The sequence below is a fragment of the Python bivittatus genome, unplaced genomic scaffold, assembly GCF_059951505.1.
Source record: "Python bivittatus isolate LINGU-HERP-01145 unplaced genomic scaffold, Pbiv_v1 ctg000610_np1212, whole genome shotgun sequence".
In the NCBI taxonomy this organism is placed as follows: domain Eukaryota; kingdom Metazoa; phylum Chordata; class Lepidosauria; order Squamata; family Pythonidae; genus Python; species Python bivittatus.
In genome coordinates this window covers 41,067,817-41,087,329 of record NW_028277088.1, presented here as the reverse complement: position 1 = coordinate 41,087,329, position 19,513 = coordinate 41,067,817, and the positions used below count along the sequence as shown (strand labels likewise).

Genomic DNA, 19,513 nt, shown 5'->3' with positions numbered 1-19,513 from the left:
CTTCAGTGTAGCTTTTTGATTTCCCAATCTAGTCTACAGCTCTGGGATTTCTTGGTGATCTCCCATCCTGTTAACCAGATCTGACCTTGCTTAACCTTTTCAAGATCAGCCATGTGATACTCACTGCCCAGAAAGGTTGATGGAAGATACATATAAACAGAGGTGACCAAGTGTTAAAAGTGAAAAGACCTCCAAGATGATACATGCAGGTTTGAAGTACAGCCACATCATTTTGGACTATAAAGGGATTCACAGGAAAAACACCAATGAACATCATAAATAACAATCTTGAAAATATTAAAATGAATCTTCAGTCTTTTTGTGGATTTTATTCTTAAATGAAAAAAAACCTTAATGCATGATATATGCAGATACAAGAAACAGTTTTTAAAAATTACAAAACAAATCTTAAGTGCTCCCTCAGAGGGCCATTCTGTTTACAGAGGTTCACTTCCTCTGAACAGTGGTAAATGTTGGCATCTGAATAGGTTGAACCAAGTGGGGAGGTTGGAATACAGGTTTTTTTCGTATTTCAGAGAGCATTTTCACTGAAGGGAGAAGCTGGTTTCTTTTGATGATTTGCAACGCCAGTTGAGTATTGCCTAAAAAACAATTTCAAAATTTATTAAGATCTGATATATGACAAGCCTATGAAACATGAGGTATGCTTCACAAAATCTCAACTGCCATTATAGCTGGATTTTCATTACTATTTTATTGAGAATAAATGACACATGAAATGATTTAACATTTAAAGGAATGTCAGCCAATTCCTTTCTTGGCAGGCGAAATTCAGTTTCTACTTTTTCCCATGACTGCACTAGTCTTTAACTATTACACACACACACACACACACACACACACACACACAGATTGAGCATAGGATGCACAAGACATTTTGTGCAAAGAATCACACAAAGAATCTGTGAAGCTGAGAGATGGCAACCTTTCCTATTCAGGATACATTCTTCTATGTTTGCCTAAGAACCTAAGCGAACATTAACTTATGTAACTTTACCTAAATGTTTTTCTAAAACAATATTAGACTGGTATCCTGAAATCTGATACCTTAGGCACAGAGGTGTTTCAGCTTTTCACTGAAAACATCAGTTTTGACACACAAGTTGGCTAAGAATTGGAATTAATTTGTAAAAACAATCTTTTCCACTCACTTTTGCTACACTTCTGCAACTAACTTACCAAAAGCCTGATAACCAGAACAATCTCTTCCCAATGGACTGAAATTGCCAACACTCAACTAAGCACTACAGATCCATTAAAGAACGAGTTCCGTTCCCAAGTCCTGTCCTTAAGTTGAATTTGTATGTAAGTTGGAACAGTATTATTGCATAATACTGTATAAGTAGTATTGTGTAATGAACTCGAACCATTGTGTATTTAATTCAAATCATTATGTATTTAACTCAAATTTTGCTACAATGGGCTCCGTTCTTAACTATGGATGTCTTTAACCCGGGCATTCTTAACCCAGGGACTACCTGCATTTGCTTATGCCCTCTTAGCTCAATAAAACCTTCCAAATATTGTAACCCAGTTTTTCTCAACCTTGGCAACTTTAAGATAGCTGGACTTCAACTCCCAGAATTCCCCAGTCCAGCCATCTTAAAAGTTGTCAAGGTTGAGAAATACTGCTGTAACCTACTTTCACTCCCTTCCATGATAAATATCCCTAGCAATCTAGTCTTTAAGTAGTCTACTTTTTTCCAAGTCATAGCATACTGGCACGCTGCAATCTGGAGATTCTTCTTTGCTGTTAATTCATAACAATTATGAGTTGGCTGATGTGAAGCAAAGTATATGAGGGCTTTGTTGAAGTGCATGTATTTTAAAATATCCAATAGCATTTTATAAGATAACATATTAATTGTGCAATTAATTGCATTTGCAATTGTTAACTTTAATTTTGACTATGGAGTTTGGAAAAACAAATCCAGTATGAAGATGGGAGATAAATAATTCAGACTGGGAAAATAACCATTGCTTCAATTTCCACCTCGAATGACAACAAAATAAAATTTTATGGAAGATATTTTTAATCTCTTCTTGAAATTGTGGAGGAAGACATTATGTTTCTTGGAGATATGATTTTTTTTCCTCCAAACATAGACACATCTGCTTTATCTAAAATGAACTCTGGTACAACTTCCTCAAAATGTCTTCAAGTATATGTCACTATTATCTCTTTTCAATATGTAGAGAAAGAATATACTTTCTATCTTCTGTTCATAAACTTACTTTAGAACAGGTATGTGCTAGATTTTTAACTCATTAACTAATCTCACAGACATGGAAATTACAGCTCATACATATGCAAATCATAACACAATAATTGTAAGATTAAATAGAGGACCCTCCAGACTAAAGAAGGGGGAGACTTAACTTTTACTATTATAAGAGAACTTCAAACTGAAGTGCCAAGAAGAATTAAAGAGTTTCTTCCAAATCAATTTAACATCTGATGATTCTTTATCTACTGTATGGGACTCTACTAAAGCATTTATGAAAGGATTGTTTATCTCACTGACGTCAAATTAAAAAAAGAACCTATGCAAGAACAGGACCTATTGTTAAATGAACTTAGACACAAGTGTAATCCAGTTTTGGACTTAGAACGAAATATTATAGTGATTCATAATTAACTAGATCTAATGGAAAGAAATGAATATCTGAATAAATGAGTCCTATATAAAGCTGAATTTTGTCAAATAGAAATATTTTGAAAAAGGCACCTAGTCAGTCAAACTGTTGGCTTACCAACTGTGAAAATGAACAAGACCAAAGAACTATTACTTCTATTTGGTACCGAACTAGACATGTGAACTAGACAAGGATATGATGGAACGATTTGTTAAATAAGTTCAAGATTATGTAGTAAACAGACATCTGATCCAGAAATATTCAGTACTTGAATATAATACTAATTAGAAAACTTACAGATCAAGAAAAGAAGATTCTCAACACATAACCAAACATGAAACTAAAGAAGCAATCAGAAAACTGAAACTGAACAAATCTCCAGGATCTGATGACATCTCTACAATATACAACAAGACTTTTCAAGAAATTTTGGTTAGACCACTATCTTAGGTAATTAATGAAGTCAAGAACTCTCTTTGTTATGGAAAGAAGCTTTCATTTCTTTGATCTACAAGGAAAGCAATGACCTGAACTATTCAGAATTGTATAGACTTCTGTATTAAATGTAGACTACAAGCTTTTCACAATACTTGCAAAAAGAAGAAATCGTTTTTTAATTCAATTAATACATCCTGACCACACTGGATTTGTCCCAAAGTTTATGACAGCCAATATATCTTGAATGCTATTGATAAAATGAGAGGGCAACCATATTCTTTCTTGGTGCAGAGTAAGCTTTTGATAATTTGGAATGGTCTTTCACGCTTACAACTCTGAAGAAGATGAATTGTAGCTCTAATTTCTTTAAATGGACACAGTTTTAATAAAAAACAAGAAGCCAAGATCATAGTAAATGGTTTTTTATCACAAAAATGTACCATAATGGTGAAATACGAATCAGAAACTGATTAAGTTAAAGACTGTATGATTAAATGGATGTAGAATTTAGATACAAGAACTGATATGCAACAATGGGAAAATATGAAATTCACAGTGAATATTACAGGTAGTCCTCGACTTATGACTATTCATTTAACAACTGTTCAGTTACGACAGTGCTAAAAAGGTGGCTCATGACCGGTCCTTGCACTTATGACCGCTGCAGCATCCCCGCGGTCATATGACAAGATTCAGGCACATGGCAACCAGCATGTATTTATGATGGTTGCAGTATCCCAGGGTCACATGATTACCATTTGTGATCTTCCCGGGGGGCTTCCAACAACCAAAGTCAATGGGGAAAGCCAGATTCACTTAACAACCGTGGCAAAAAAGGTAATAAAAACAGGCATGAATCACTTAATGACTGCATTGCTTAGCAATGGAAGTTCCAGTCCCAATTGTGGTTGTAAATAGAGGACTACGTGTATATCTAGAGATAACTGGTATAAGATGATTTACCACTGGTATATTACTCCAGTATTGATTACTAAAACATACAGCTCATTTTCTAAAAATCATTGGAAATGCAATTAACTCATTGGGTCATTTTTCCATATTTGGTGGCAATGTTGTAAAGTTCAACAATTTTGGAAAATGATTTACAATAGAAACAAATTGGAAAAATTGAATTTCCTTTCCAACCTGCTGTTTTTATATTAAACATTACTAAATCTTACATTCCCACAAAGTATACTGAACTAGCTCTGTATGTGGTAACTGCTGCAATGCTACTCTACACCTCCTTTTGAAGGTACTCATAGTTCCTTTTGCAGAATGGCTAATTAAGCTCTTAATTATGCCTCAATGTCTAAAATAACTTAATTTTTTCAAAAGTAACTTTGACACAGAATTTATTTCAACTTGGAAACCATGTTTAGATTACAACACTATATACAGTCTTGTAGCACATCAAAAATTTGGTTTTCTCTTGACATAAAGTCTTTAATTACTTGGATAGAAATTACTGTAATTCTTAATCTTTTATGATTTATACTACGCTGACTACTGCTATTGATAGTCATATCTTACTTGGATTTTGACAATGATTTGTAGTTTTTAAAACAATACACTTTACTCAGTTACTTAAAACTAATTCACGAAATATTGAAAATGCTAACCTAATTCTGTAATGCCTGTAAACTCCCTATTTATCTATTTTGTATTTTATTTTTCCTTTTTCTCATTTCTTTTGTGTGTGTGTCTTTTTTTCCTTTTCCTTTTCCCCCTTTTCTTAAAAATACTTAATAAAAATTTAATTAAAAAAAGAGCAATTGTTTACCATTCTGGAGCTCAAGATATACAGCCAGTAAGATAGCTTCTGGTGGAATCTCTTTTGGATGAATTAGTGAGGCAGCCTTATAGAAGAGATAAATTAACTTAATGTACTTTTTATGAAAGAATACAGTAGACTTCCAATACAACGAAAAGCATTTTATGTCAAATTTCATCCCCAAAGAATAAAGACTGTTGCTACCAAAGCAATGCAGATAAATAACATGATTCCATCATTTGCATCAATTTGCATCATTGGTGGTTACATAAATTGACACAAAGATGTACTTACATCAATTATGTAATTTAATGGACATCTCTTCCCTCCCAAATGATCTTTTAAATTAAATAAATTTAAGCATATGTTTAAACAAGACCATTTCTAAACCACAGTGAGATTTTCCCAAACAGGTAATATGTTTGACAGTGGGATATTGTTCAAGGCTTGCTACCCTACTGGAAATAATATTATTTCTCTGGTGTGGTCTCTGGGATGTGCACAGAGGGCAACACATATTAAGTAGGTTTTGGAAACATCTGCAGAGAATGCTTAACTTCCATGGTTGAGGAAAGAGTCCTGTCTTCCAGCTTGTTAGGATGGGAGTCAAATATTGTTCCAATGAAAACAACGAAGTGAATCTAGATCTTGCTTTAATATTGCAGTTGGCCATATTTTAACAGTTTCCCCAAGAAACAATGTAAGAAAACCTTTTTTTTTTTAACCTGATGCAGACATTTCCGGGCTTTGTCATACTCGCTTCTTAAGCAGTAGGCACTTCCAAGATTGAACAGCATCATGGTTCGTGCAGATGTAACAGAACTGGGATAACACTGGGGTGTTTGCTTGCCAGCTGGATTAAAATTGATACAGAGTGCCATAGTTAAACTATGTAAAAAATGGGAATAAAGCTAAAGATTAATCAGCATTCAGAAATAGAAGAGTTGCTAGCAGGAAATATGAGCTTCCCAAGAAAATGCAAAACAAGAATAGTTTCTTAAACTGTAGCTAAGCTGACAAGTAGCATTCACTACAGTGAACATAACAGTATGAAAAAGAAACATCTCTCAGAATTTGGATCACCTGAATGGGCTACAGATGCCAAAATATTATGTTTTATATTTGGAGATAGGATTTTCACTCTACTTTTTGGACAAGTAGTCCCCAGGTTAAGAATGCCCAGTTTAAAGACAATTCATAGTTAAGAACGGAGCCCTTTGTAGCAAAATTCAAGTTAAATACACAATGGTTCGAGTTCGTTACACAATACTACTTATACAATATTATACAATAATACTGTTCTGGCTTACATGCAAATTCAACTTAAAGACAGACCTTGGGAACGGAACTCATTCTTAAACTGGGGATTACCTGTATTTAAAAACACTTAGTAAAAACTGTATTTGCAAAAAAATGCAAAAAGCTACTGAAAAGGGGGAGTGACTAAACCTGAATTGCTTATTTGACCCATCTAGTAAGGTGCTGACAGGTTTATGAAACCCACTGATAAAATGATATTTAAGTATTGTTTTGATCTGTAGCATAAGCTAAAAAAACTGGATACAAAGTAAACTGGATTTTCCAGTTACTTTATACTGTAGAATAAATGGGAAGATGTTAGTTTACAGACGTACACAAACTTACATGATTCCATGGCTTCATTTTCTCCTTTATCAGACCCTGAAGAGAAACCAACCAGAAGGTATAATAAGCACATCATGCATTAAAAGTATAATGTTGACAAAATGTAATCTGTGTTGAGGGGCTAACTACTAATTTGAACAAGAAGTAAAACTAAAGCAACCAGAAGTAATCACACGTAGAATACATAATATTTAAGACATAATGGAATTCCATTAATTATAACATGTATGTATGTATCTATGCATGTGTATATGAACATGTACGTGTGTGTGTACATGTGCCTCACTCGAGGCACAAATGACCAGGCTCAAATTATCCTACTTCAGACACATTATGCGAAGACCCAGCTTTCTGGAAAAAGCTGTAATGCTGGGAAAGGTGGAAGGAAAGAGAAGAGGACGATCAGCACCAGCAGCAACGTGGATGGACTCAGTTACAGTGGTGATGGGGGCGCCAGTGGAAGAGCTGAAGGACTAGGTTAGAGATAGATCATCATGGAGTATATCTGTCTTATGTGGTCACTAGAAGCTGAAAACCACTTGATGGCATATAGTCAATCAATCAGTCAATCAATCAAAGCAACTGTCATTTCAAAGCATCATTAGCACAACAATACACATCACTTGTGATGCTTTTGAACTGCCTTTTGTTTGCCTGGCTATTTCACCAGTGCCAGTGGTTGGCTGCTTCAGAGCAGGTACCTTGTCACTAACTAATAACTTGGTTTGCCCTATTACCACCAGCAGTGGCGAAGATAGTTAAATAGTTAGGCAGAGACTTAGGCTTATACCCTGGCTCTGCTGACCCCTTCTATGCAAATAACATAGCGTAAGAACCTGAGATCAGGCCTGAAGTGATACCATGCTGCACTGCCCTTGGAATTGTAGGGTACACATTTTAGTGGGGTAGGATATCTGCTGGGTCTTCTGGGTCACCAAACCCAGCAGCAGCAAGGCCTGCTTACTAACTGGCTGGCCTGCAATTAGCACTACTATCTCCTCTCTTTCTCCCAGCACTGGGCTCAGCTTCAGTCTCAGTGACAATGCAACAGCTGCTATGCTCCCCTTTCCCTGGTCAAGAGACCTTGATCCTTCTACTTTTCCACAGCTGTGATTGGTGGAAAGAGATGATGGATGTAGCTGGCTAGCCCTAATCTTGAAGAAGCTCTAAAGATGAACTTTGATTTAAAATGAGAATGCAGTATTAATTCTATACATGTGCAGTACTATCAGGATGAGAATATACACACTCCTAGTTGTGAGAATTAATTTCTCCCAAATAAGCATGTAGACCTTATCAGGAGGGTAGAGGGGAGATGAACCTTAAGGAAGGTGAACTGAAAAACAGACTGGGGGTGGGGGGAGGGGGAATCTCTCTTCTCCAGTATTTTCCCTGCTTTGAAACTGAAGCACAGTAGGGGTGGCAAGACTAGGAGGTACAGTTTTGGGTTAGGGCTCTGGAATATCCTTCCCTTACAAATAAGATTATCACTTTCCAAGAAGACATTACAGAAAGTGCAAAAGATGGAGTGGTTATGGTTGTTGCTGGAGTGGTTGCCAGTGTTTTGTCAAAGTACTGTAACTACGTTCAGATTTAATATTAATAATTTTGAATTAATTGATTTACCATAGATTTTTAACTATTTTATTGTGATTGTTTTAATTATCAGCTGTAAACCACAGTGCGTCCTTGTTGGATTTGTTGGTATGGAAATAGGATAAATGAATGACTATTAAAATGTGATGTGGAATGGGGACTGCCCAAAGCACTTGGCCAGTGAGGCTCCAGCTACAGTAGATGTCTCTTCTAGTCAAAATTATTTGTCAGAAGCAGTCCTCTCTCTGCAGCAGCAAAGTACAGTCCAAATAGCTTTTCGGGCCCTGAGCTAAGAGCTTAAATAACTGCTGCTCTCTGTCAGTAATCCACTCCACACATCACTCCATCCAATAGCAAGAGGGACATGACCAGCTTGCTCCTATATTGACTAGACTGGAAGAAGTCTGAAAAACAGCAATGCCTTCCAGTTGCAGAACCAACCAATCACAGCATTGGGAACAGCCAGAGTGCTTAGAACAACCTGAAGCAGCCAATCCCTGTGTTTTGTTCTACGCTTGAAACAAGCTTTCAGAATGTGGCTAATTTGTTTCAAGTTTAAAATGTCCATTATGAGCACAAAAATTTCAAGCTTGGAACATTTTGCACACCCCTAACTTGAGGAAATTACAGATCTATTTTTTAGTCTTATATACATTTATATGTTTTTGTAGGATGCCTGCATTAGAATTACAAGCTGATAACCTTCATTTCTGTGTAATTTAGTATTTAACAAACATGAACTGCTGAGGCAAATCTGAGTAAGACAATACAGGTGGTCCTCAGTAACAACCATTTGGTTAGTGACCGTTCAAAGTTACAATGGTGCTGAACAAAAGGACTTACAACTGGTCCTCACACTTAAAACTGCTGCAGCATCCCCATGGTTACGTGATCATGATCCAGGCACTTGGCAGCCAGCTTGCACTTATGACAGTTGCAGCATCCTGGAGTCAAGTGATCATCATTTGCGACCTTCCCAGGCGGTTTCCAGGGAGCCATGTGATTCGCTTAATGACCACATGATTTGCTTAACATCCATGGTGATTCACTTAATGACCACTGCAAAAAAGGTCATAAAATCCGGTACAGCTCACTTAACAACTGCCCTGCTTAACAACAAATTTTACGGTCTCTATTGTGGTTGTTAAGAGAGGACTACCTGTATGTATTCTTCAGTGACTGTCAAGAATGCATTAACTTTAGAAAATGTACAGGCAGAAGCAATGTCCTTTGAAACAATGTAGTACTAAAAGGAAGAGCCCTTACAAGTTACACAGAAAGACAGCTGAAAGCATAACTGATTCTAATAAACTACGACTCATTAACCTTGATCCTGCTCGTTTGAAGAAATCCCCAAGGACACATCAGTGACATTCTCAGGATTCAAGTGAGTAATAGCATCAGAGATTCTGTCCAGAGAAATAAGGGCCACTGCAGCATACAAATGGCCAAGGAACCTACAACACCAAGAGCACATTGAAAAAGATCAATCTTGCAACAAGTTGCATCAAGCAGGCAACTAATTAATGAAAAGCAGAGAATGTGGATTCTTCTCTCAGTAGCAGCTTCTAGCTAATCTGCACATCAAATTCAGTAGAAAGAGATACCTGCACAAAACGGCCACTGCTCATATATTTAAGGAGTTGTTCACTACTCTTTCTTGGTCCCCTGCTACCCATATAAATCTATTCATGACTAATTGCCTGCTTTGGTAAGGATCACCAACCAGCTGAGATTTTATTACGCTAAATACATTGCTGGGTATCGAATGGCATCTTCCAAGCCTGATTAGTATTTCTCACTTCCCGCACTGCAAAGCTGTATAATACTTTATTGGTAAGATGAAAGAAGGGCAGAAAAATAAAAGCCAGGGTTGTGGCTTGAAGGTGTTTTGGAGCCTGTGGGGGTGTGAACCTAGCATTGTCCTATAACTCCTTTAACCCAATGTGTCTTTTCAAGGCTCATGCTGCAGCTGAAGAGGGTAGGAGCGCAATCATGGGAAAGGGGTGGCTGGCTGAACAAGATGCAGACTGGAGCTGGGTGACCATCTCTACCTGCTGCAAAGCACCCTTCTGTCTTTGAATTTGAAGCTCTGTCCACAACGATAATAAAAACAACGCCCTACCAAAGCATCTGTTCACTATCCCTTGTTGATTACATTGAAGGCTATGCCTACACTATATATACAGGAATGAAATAGCCTATTAATATCTAACAGCAAGATAAGGTCAAGCATACTTAAGCGATCCTGAGAGTTTGGGCTGCTGAAGAAGTTTATCTGCGTGGCTCAGAGCCATAAGGTTGTCCCCCAGTGCCAAAGCCACATAAGCACTGCAGGCAAGCATGGAACATCTAGGAGAGAAAAAGAAAAGGATACTTAGTTTATGGACACATATAGATACCAGTATGAATATATTTTAGCATACCTTAAGAAAATTTGCAAAAGAAATAACCTATATTAGAATGCTGACCCATCCCTGTTGGATGAAAGCATGCACATTTCAATACATTCCACTCTTGATGAGTGCTTTTCTTATTCATGCTGCCCTAGAAGCTGTTAATTATGTCTATTCACAAGGAATAGCAGCAATTTTCAATCAGCATTATTATTAAAATTTGAAAAAAAATGGTACCACCAGAATCTATGAAACCACAACAAAAACAAAGCAAAAAGCCTTTTTTTCCACAATATTCACCAACAATTCCATAAAACACAAGCTGGTCCTCAAATGCTTGTTCCTGAAATTTGAGCTACACATTCCACAGCTTCACGCACAAGGCCCATAAGGATGCAAGTATTAGGTCAGATTTTTACAGCCTGTGACCCCTGCCTCCCTCCCTTCCCCCCCTCCCCAGCACTTTTGGATATTTTCCACTTCAGAAGACTGAGTTCAAGGCAAGCTGCCTTTGTTTTAGGGCAGAAGCAAATGTTTTCCTTGCTACAATAAGAGATTCCATTTCCAATAATAATAATACAAAAGAATATAAGGGACACGATCTAACAGATCTGATGTGTTGTAGAGCTGCAAGACGAGTATATTAAACCCGCTAGCCACTAGATGGGCAATTACTGCTTCTGGAAATTGTCAAGCCCACTTTTGCTTCAGCAATAAGCCACGTTAATTCATGGCAGGGTCTGGGGTTTCTTTATTTCTGAGTCCCAGGAGGCATGTTCTTTAATTATAGATGGGCAAGATGAGAAGCCTCTCCATTGCCCCTCCCCATTTCCTTTGTACCATGCCCAGATGTCACTTCAAATCTCACCCATGAAAAGCTTGCCATGGAAAGGAGGCATCCTTTCAAGCCCCAAATCTATTTGGCTTCTTAAAATCAATGCAGTGGTTGCCTAGAGGAACAGGGTAGGGGCTACGTATTGGGGGCTGATTGTTCCTGTAGATATATTCAATAGAAACCAGGCCACAAAGACTGTGCAATGAATCGATTCCAAACCTATCAAGTCCACACTGACTTTCATATGCAGACACATTTCTTAGTAGACCCTTTGCAGTATTTCAAATCAATAGACCCACTATTGTGCCAGACATATTCTATGGGAAGAGATAATGTAAATCAAGCAAGCTATATAATTTTCTCAGTCTCTCTTTCCCACTGCCCAGAAATTATCACCGTGTGGAAACCCAAATGTTAGGACCTAAGAATCCATACAAAATACACTTCACTGCCCCATTCTCAAATTTAAATTTTAACTGAGCACTCTGATGTCTCTTTTGTATACTCATTGGACAGCACATGAAAAAAAACCTGAACCTGAGCTAGATTCCACAACTTGTACTATGTTGCAGAATGTCAGTCAAACTGATTCATTTTCAGTCTTTATTAATAACTGCTTATTTCAGAAATACATTGCAATAGTTTCTATGCCTCCAAGGAACAATATTGCTCCTTTCATGGTCAAATCTGCTAGTCGATGAAATCAAAAATTTTATATAGCTATGCCAAATTACAGCCACAATCAAGTTTAGCATTATTCAGTATAACATAATTTGAAGCACAATCCACAATGGTATTTGCAAGCTAATGAACTTGCTTTCTGAAAAAAATAAAACAGCATTTAGTACTGTAGGGCTATACTGTATAGCACTTCAGATTTGAGGGCAAAAAGCTGCTTTGGAGCATGCCTGTAACTCCAGAACCCATATATGTGTTTTCCCAGGGCTGCCTAGCAGCTACGGAGTACAGATGTATGATCCTAGCAAAAAATGCAGCTACTATGAACAACACACAGATACATGAGCAACATCACGCCTCTGAAGAACCCTTTTGCCATCCATTTCAAAATGCTGTACAGCTCTAATATTTTGAATAGCAGATCTGAGCTAAAACATTGGGGCCATTTTAAATCTTTACATTCAACTTACAATTTTCTCCTGAAGTATTATTTTGCATTAGTTCCAGAAGAAAAATGAGCAAAACTGGAGGGAAAGTATTTCTGCTTCATTTTTATTATGCATCCTTCATGGTGTATATCTTTTCAAAATGGCCTCCAATTCTATAGCATTTTTTCACAGATCACCTACAGTCAGGTCCAGAAATATTGGGACATCGACACAATTCTAACATCTTTGGCTCTATACACCACCACAATGGATTTGGAATGAAACAAACACAATGTGCCTTAACTGCAGACTGTCAGCTTTAATTTGAGGGTATGTACATCCAACTCAGGTGAACGGTGTAGGAATTACAAGTTTGCATATGTGCCTCCCACTTGTTAAGGGACCAAAAGTAATGGGACAATTGGCTTCTCAGCTGTTCCATGGCCAGGTGTGTGATATCCCCTCAGTACCCCAATTACAATGTGCAGATAAAAGGCCCAGAGTTCATTTCAAGTGTGCTATTTGCATTTGGAATCTGTTGCTGTCAACTCTCAAGATGAGATCCAAAGAGCTGTCACTATCAGTGAAGCAAGCCATCATTAGGCTGAAGAAACAAAACAAACCCATCAGAGAGATAGCAAGAACATTAGGCGTGGCCAAAACAACTGTTTGGAACATTCTCAAAAAGAAGGAACGCACCGGTGAGCTCAGCAACACCAAAAGACCCGGGAGACAACGGAAAACAACTGTGGTGGATGACCGAAGAATTCGTTCCCTGGCGAAGAAAACACCCTTCACAACAGTTGGCCAGATCAAGAACACTCTCCAGGAGGTAGGTGTATGTGTGTCAAAGTCAACAGTCAAAAGAAGACTTCACCAGAATGAATACAGAGGGTTCACCACAAGATGTAAACCATTGGTGAGCCTCAAAAACAGGAAGGCCAGATTAGAGTTTGCCAAACGACATCTAAAAAAGCCTTCACAGTTCTGGAACAACATCCCAAATGCTGCAGAACTCATTGGACGGCGCTTCACAGTACAGATGGACAATGACCCAAAGCATTCTGCAAAAGCAACCAAAGAGTGTTTGAAGGGACAGAAGTGGAATGTTATGCAATGGCCAAGTCAATCACCTGACCTGAATCCCATTGAGCATGCATTTCACTTGCTGAAGACAAAACTGAAGGGAAAATGCCCCAAGAACAAGCAGGAACTGAAGACAGTTGCAGTAGAGGCCTGGCAGAGCATCACCAGGGATGAAACCCAGTGTCTGGTGATGTCTATGCGTTCCAGACTTCAGGCTGTGATTGACTGCAACGGATTTGCAACCAAGTATTAAAAAGGGAAAGTTTGATGTATGATTATTATTCTGTCCCATTACTTTTGGTCCCTTAACAAGTGGGAGGCACATATGCAAACTGTTGTAATTCCTACACTGTTCACCTGAGTTGGATGTACATATCCTCAAATTAAAGCTGACAGTCTGCAGTTAACGCACATTGTGTTTGTTTCATTCCAAATCCATTGTGGTGGTGTATAGAGCCAAAGATGTTAGAATTGTGTCGATGTCCCAATATTTCTGGACCTGACTGTATGTTCTGCCAAGCAGCATACCCCATAACTAATGCTTCAGATAGGACAATAATTCATATATTAGTATCTCCACACGGACAGAATTCAAAGTTGCCAGAGCAGCACTCTGCTCACTTGATGGGATTCTCTCCTTTCCTCACCTCCTTCCATAAGATTTGCTCCAGAAAGCTCCAACTGATGACAACCACTAGCATGTAAACAGTGAAATCATAAGCTGCTGAGATACACACCTCAGGCAGAGACAATCACTGGTTAATGTATGAGAACCTACCATTTCCACTGAAGGCAGAGACTGAGTAAGTGTGTCGCTGTGGCAGCCTTCATGACAAATTATAAGCTTGATCCCTACATTTATTCTAGACAGACCTCTTGCTAGCAAAAATAATTTCACAGGAAGTTATGTCTCACTGAGATACAAATACTTACTGTAAAGCTGTGTCATTCAGTAGGCAAGGACATGGATAGCTTGTTAATCCACTCCACTGCCCCAGTTGACTTTTGCTGTCCTCTTACTCCCACTGCTGATAAGGCTTGCCTGCCTTGGCCCTTTGTGGGGCAGCTGCTGGCCATGTGAGGCCATCTTCCACAGGTCTCATGAGGAAACTGCTGCATGCGACCTTGGGAAGAAAGCCTTGTGCAGCCAGCAGCTGCTTCGCAAAGGGCCAGGCTGGGCATATTTGGTCAGTAGTGGGAGCCGGAAGACAGCGAAGGTCAGCTAGGGCAATAGAAGCCGCAGAGTGCAGGGAGCAAAAACAGCATAGATGGGGGGGGAGATAGGTGGGTAGGGGGAGTTGAAGCGCCCCTGCAGTTTTAAGTGTGAGCGGGCTGCCAAGCACTTGAATTTTGATCATGTGACCGCGAGAGCACTGCAATAACCATAACTTGAGGGACCAGTTGTAAGTCCCTTCATTCAGCACTGTTGTAACTTCAAATGGTTGCTGAGCGAATAGTCATAAGTTGAGGACTACCTGTAGTTCATTTTGGATGACAGAGTTTACCTTAGGTTTTCTAATTCCTGCTTTCTCAAGGGAGAAGATGGTGGAGCAGGGATGAATTTGTCTCCTTCATGACTTTTACTACTGAAATAAAGATACCATGAGTAGCAGCTTAAAGGAACAACACAAGATCAGCACTTATTCACTAGTTGACAAAGCAAACCTAAATTAAGCATATTTACAGAGGAATAAAAAGGGGTTAGTGTTTTATGATCACAGCAGAAAAGATGCAATAGCTTTTAAAAATGCATTTTAGTAGAAAAATTATTTTAAAAACTTAAGACTACAGCAGCCACTTTGTGGAATGTCTTAATGGGATTAGATTATCTGCATTCCTTGCAATGCCTTTAAGATGGAATAAGTGCATTACATGTATCAAAAAACCCTACACAAAAGCAAAAAGCCAACATAATTTTGAATATGTATAAATATATTCCTAAGCTTAAGGATACAAAAATCATCTATAATCAACATTTCTATCCAAAAACACTTTTCTAAAGATGGAAGTGACCTAAATGATTCTTCAGAATTTTTTGTTGCTGTGTTATTTTCCCCCACATTTTTAAATATGATCCACAGAAGGTATATTTTAATTTTCCACTGACTGATGACCCTACATGGTAGAAAAAAACCCCTCTCCTTTGAAGTCAAGAGAGAGACACCATCAAGCCAGTCTGAAACTAGGGTGACTGAAAAGTGACATTTTAAAATGTTTACTTTAATGTTCAAGACAGCTTGTATTAAATTTTTACACACATTAAAAACCATTAAAAACACACAATGTTTTCTCCAAGGACAAAATGGGAAATATCAGATAAAAGCAATGTCGATTGACATTGAGCTTCCTAAGTCTTCATACCTTTGTTTAGGACATATAAGCCATCATTCAAGATTTTTTTAAAAATGTGTGGCACTAAATATCCTGCTATGATTATATCATATTCCTCACTACTGCTATACCATTTATTAAATAGCAGAAGGCTTTAAAATATTGAATGCTTTACTAGTGACATAACATCAATAGTGAGGGGAAGTACAGAGGAAATGCTTGAAAAAAAATGAAAGTTTTAACCAGAATGTTGAAAAAGTGTCTTTTTAAAAAACAATCAGTATGATAATCTTTGTTTTTAGAATATGAAGCTGACATCACTATGACTTTGCTTCTGAACTTAGAGCACTGTATTATACAGTGGTACCTGGAGTTACGAATTTAATCCGTTCCGTGACTCTGGTTGCAACTCGAATTGGTCGCAACACGAGGCAAATTTTCCCATAAGGTTCAATGTAATTACTGTTAATCCGTTCTGGCGTGGAGGACAGGGAGGCGGCTATTGCTTGGAGGGAGAGTCAGGGGCGGAAAAATGGCCACAGACCACGTGTCAGGGGCGGAAAAATGGCCACAGACCACGTGTCAGGGGCGGAAAAATGGCTGCGGACGTGTCAGGGGCGGAAAAATGGCCGCGGATCATGTGTCAGGGGCGGAAAAATGGCCGTGGACCACGTGTCAGGGGTGGAAAATGGCCACGGACCACGTGTCAGGGGCGGAAAATGGCCACGGACCATGTGTCATGGGAGGGAAAATGGCCGCGGACCACGTGTCACGGGAAGGAAAATGGCCGCGGATCCGGTTCGTAACTCGAGGTGGTTCGCAACACGAGGTAAATTTTCGGGGCCGGAGCTGGTCGTAACATGAAAAATTCATAAGCAGAGGCGTTCGTAACTCGAGGTTCCACTGTACTTAGCAGAGTTTCCCAAAGTAAGAGATGAAAAGTAAATCAAACAGATTGCATTCTTCACGCCAGAAAAATATATGAAGCTGTCTTTGACTCAGACCCAGCTGGGTGACTGCTAGTAGACAGTTGCTAAAAAGTTAGGCAGATTGAACCAGGTTAGTATTTGGTGGGAAACCACCAGGAAATCCCCAAGCTGTAGACTAGAATGGGAAGCTGGAAAAATATCCCAGAAGAATCAACAGCAAACCATTTCTCCTCCGTTGCCAAAGAAAAGTATAGATGTGTTCATGAAGCCTCCAGGAAATGGATCTGACTTCAAGGAGATTTTTTCCATACTCTTTTTCTTTCACATAAGCTAGAATCCTTTTTTTCACTATCAATTGATAAAAAAAGATAAACTGCTAGTCAACTTTTCATGCATTCCCTTTGTAATGGCTTCTTGGCATATCTTGCATTTATTTTCCATACTGTGAAGAAATTTTTTTTTTCATAAGTCATCATTCAGTGGTACAGTCGCAACATAGTCCTTTCAAGAGCACTTCTGCTTACTATTTATGTGCAAAGTAATTTTTCCCTTATTCAAACTCTATCTACAGGTGATATACGTTAGTTGCCAAACAAGCTACGTCCACCCACTGTCATACTTACCTGCAAGCTTCATTGTTCTCACTGCTTTCATTCCCACTCAACTGATTACCAACTTTAGATCCATTTTCTTGCTTTGGCTCTTGCTGGTCTTCAGGAAGCAACAGCAAAGCATTTCTTAGACAAATCGCTGCAAACTCCATGCTGGCTACAGGAATAGCTGAAGATTGGCCATCGCTTGCAAAGAAAAAAGCAGTATATTGATTTCCCCCCCTTTTTAACACTTGTCCCATTTGTTTGCACTGCATTTGTGTAGTTCACACAATGAAGCCATCAATGCATGATGTGACAAAGGGCTTGTTCTTCAGCTAGTTCGTCACAGAGTCTGACACTGTTTTGAAGTTGAGACACAGTGATTGGCCCACGATTACCCTGTGGCTTCTGTGCCTAAGAGAGGACTACATCCTGGTTTCCCCCTACCCCTAGTCCAGCACCTTAACCACTACACAACACCGTTTAAAGAGAGTTTCAAAATGCGTCCATTTTTTTTTATTTACATGCAAGTTGATTGGAACATTTATAAAGAAATGTTCGGTTTTAGAAACCGAAAAAGAAATATTTATATTGAGCAACAAAGAAAAGGATGGGTTAATTTGATTTATTTTGTATCCCCCAAAACATGTCTCTTTTAAAAGAATCTTAAATGTATTAAACTTAATAGTTTACATAATCATCTAACTAGATTCTACATTCAGAATCTATTCAACTTTCCAAAGTCACAGTCAACTGTACAGGGTATTCTGTAAATAAGGACTAAATCTGATACACTTGCAATATAAAAAAAGACTTTGGGGAACATGTTAAGCCTATTTTTCCATTTACACTCACTTTTGCAAACATTTACAGCATTTCCTCTAAAACCAAAGATTTGTATGATTAATAAACAAAAATAGCAAAACGCAACAATAGTTAAGAAATTTTCCAACCAACTACTCACCCTTACATTAAAGAAACCAAATACTACCCCAAAGTACTTACTTATAAACAATGTTCTGCACAGACTGTGATGCTAAGACGATTTTACGATGATAGCCCTGACCTACAATGGACTGTACAATCCCCTTTTTGCTTGGAAGGCCCTTTGTTTCTTGTTCCAAACTCTAGGAAAAAACATTGAGGACATCAGGAGGTTGACATGCTCTCTCCCTGCTCCTATCCAGAATTTTATTTCCAGTCCTGGTCACAGAATGCTTATATTCAACATTACAACTATAAGGGCTGGGATGGGGGGCACAAGATTTTCCAAGCAGGCCAACCTGCACTTTATTTATTTATTTATTTATTAAATTTGTCCCCCGCACATCTCCCCCCAATAGGGGACTCTGGGTAGCTCACAACACGTTAAAACAATAAATAAATATACAATTAAAACCTATAACAATACACATTCACAAAAATAAAAGGGAAAAAATCCAGAAGGCCGATGGTTCAAGGCAGCAATGCCGGGCCACTAAGGGACTAGCCAACCCCACACTCGATGATCCCTCTCCTCGCCCCAGAGCCAGGTCTTCAGATCCCTCTGAAAGGCCAGGAGTGAGGGGGCCAATCTCACCTCCAGGGGCAAGATATTCCAAAAGGCGGGGGCTACAGCAGAGAAGGCCCGTCTTCTGGGCCCCGCTAGTCGGAGTTCTTTTGCCAAAGGGATCTGGAGCATGCCCTCTCTGTGTGATCAGGTGGGACGGGATGAACTCATGAGGGAGAGGCGGTCCCTCAGGTAACCACATTAACATTAGCCACAGGATCACTAATTCCATAATTAAGCTAGAGTCAGGGACTCAACATATTACTCCTACACAAATCAACAGGATTGGGGAAAGAGCAGACAATGACTATTCCTTCCTGAAATCAAGTTTTGGGCTTCTTGTGTTGCTTATTTGCAACATCATCATCACTTTAATTCACCTCAAAGACGCCATCTGTATATAGCTGCCCTATTAACTCATTTGGGATAGATGGGCAGCATATAAATTTAATAATAAATAAAATAAATAAAAATAAAAATAAAATCTGACCATAATGAAATTCCCAAAAAATCATAGCAATTGAAATCAGTAGTCATTAACCTTTTCTGATCTGAGACCCATCTTAATCATGGTTTTA

General features: G+C 38.6%; 1 protein-coding gene across 5 annotated transcripts in view; it reads right to left on the bottom strand.

Annotated features, from left to right (window-relative positions):
- Positions 1-293: 293 nt before the first annotated feature.
- CNOT10 (CCR4-NOT transcription complex subunit 10) overlaps positions 294-19,513 on the bottom strand; it is a 32,113-nt gene continuing 12,893 nt past the window's right edge. Inside the window, exons 11-19 of one of the 5 annotated variants that reach the window (XM_025171404.2) lie at positions 18,392-18,513; positions 17,417-17,590; positions 15,039-15,116; positions 10,349-10,462; positions 9,437-9,567; positions 6,515-6,550; positions 5,581-5,723; positions 4,880-4,955; positions 294-602 (exon numbers count right to left, since the gene is read on the bottom strand). In XM_025171404.2, the coding sequence (XP_025027172.1) occupies positions 448-602; positions 4,880-4,955; positions 5,581-5,723; positions 6,515-6,550; positions 9,437-9,567; positions 10,349-10,462; positions 15,039-15,116; positions 17,417-17,590; positions 18,392-18,513 (1,029 nt within the window). In that variant the 3' untranslated portion in view covers positions 294-447. Of the gene's footprint in view, positions 603-4,879; positions 4,956-5,580; positions 5,724-6,514; positions 6,551-9,436; positions 9,568-10,348; positions 10,463-15,038; positions 15,120-17,416; positions 17,591-18,391; positions 18,514-19,513 lie in introns of all 5 variants that reach the window. The other 4 variants (XM_025171400.2, XM_007421364.3, XM_088150867.1 and 1 more) reach the window with 4 other exon arrangements.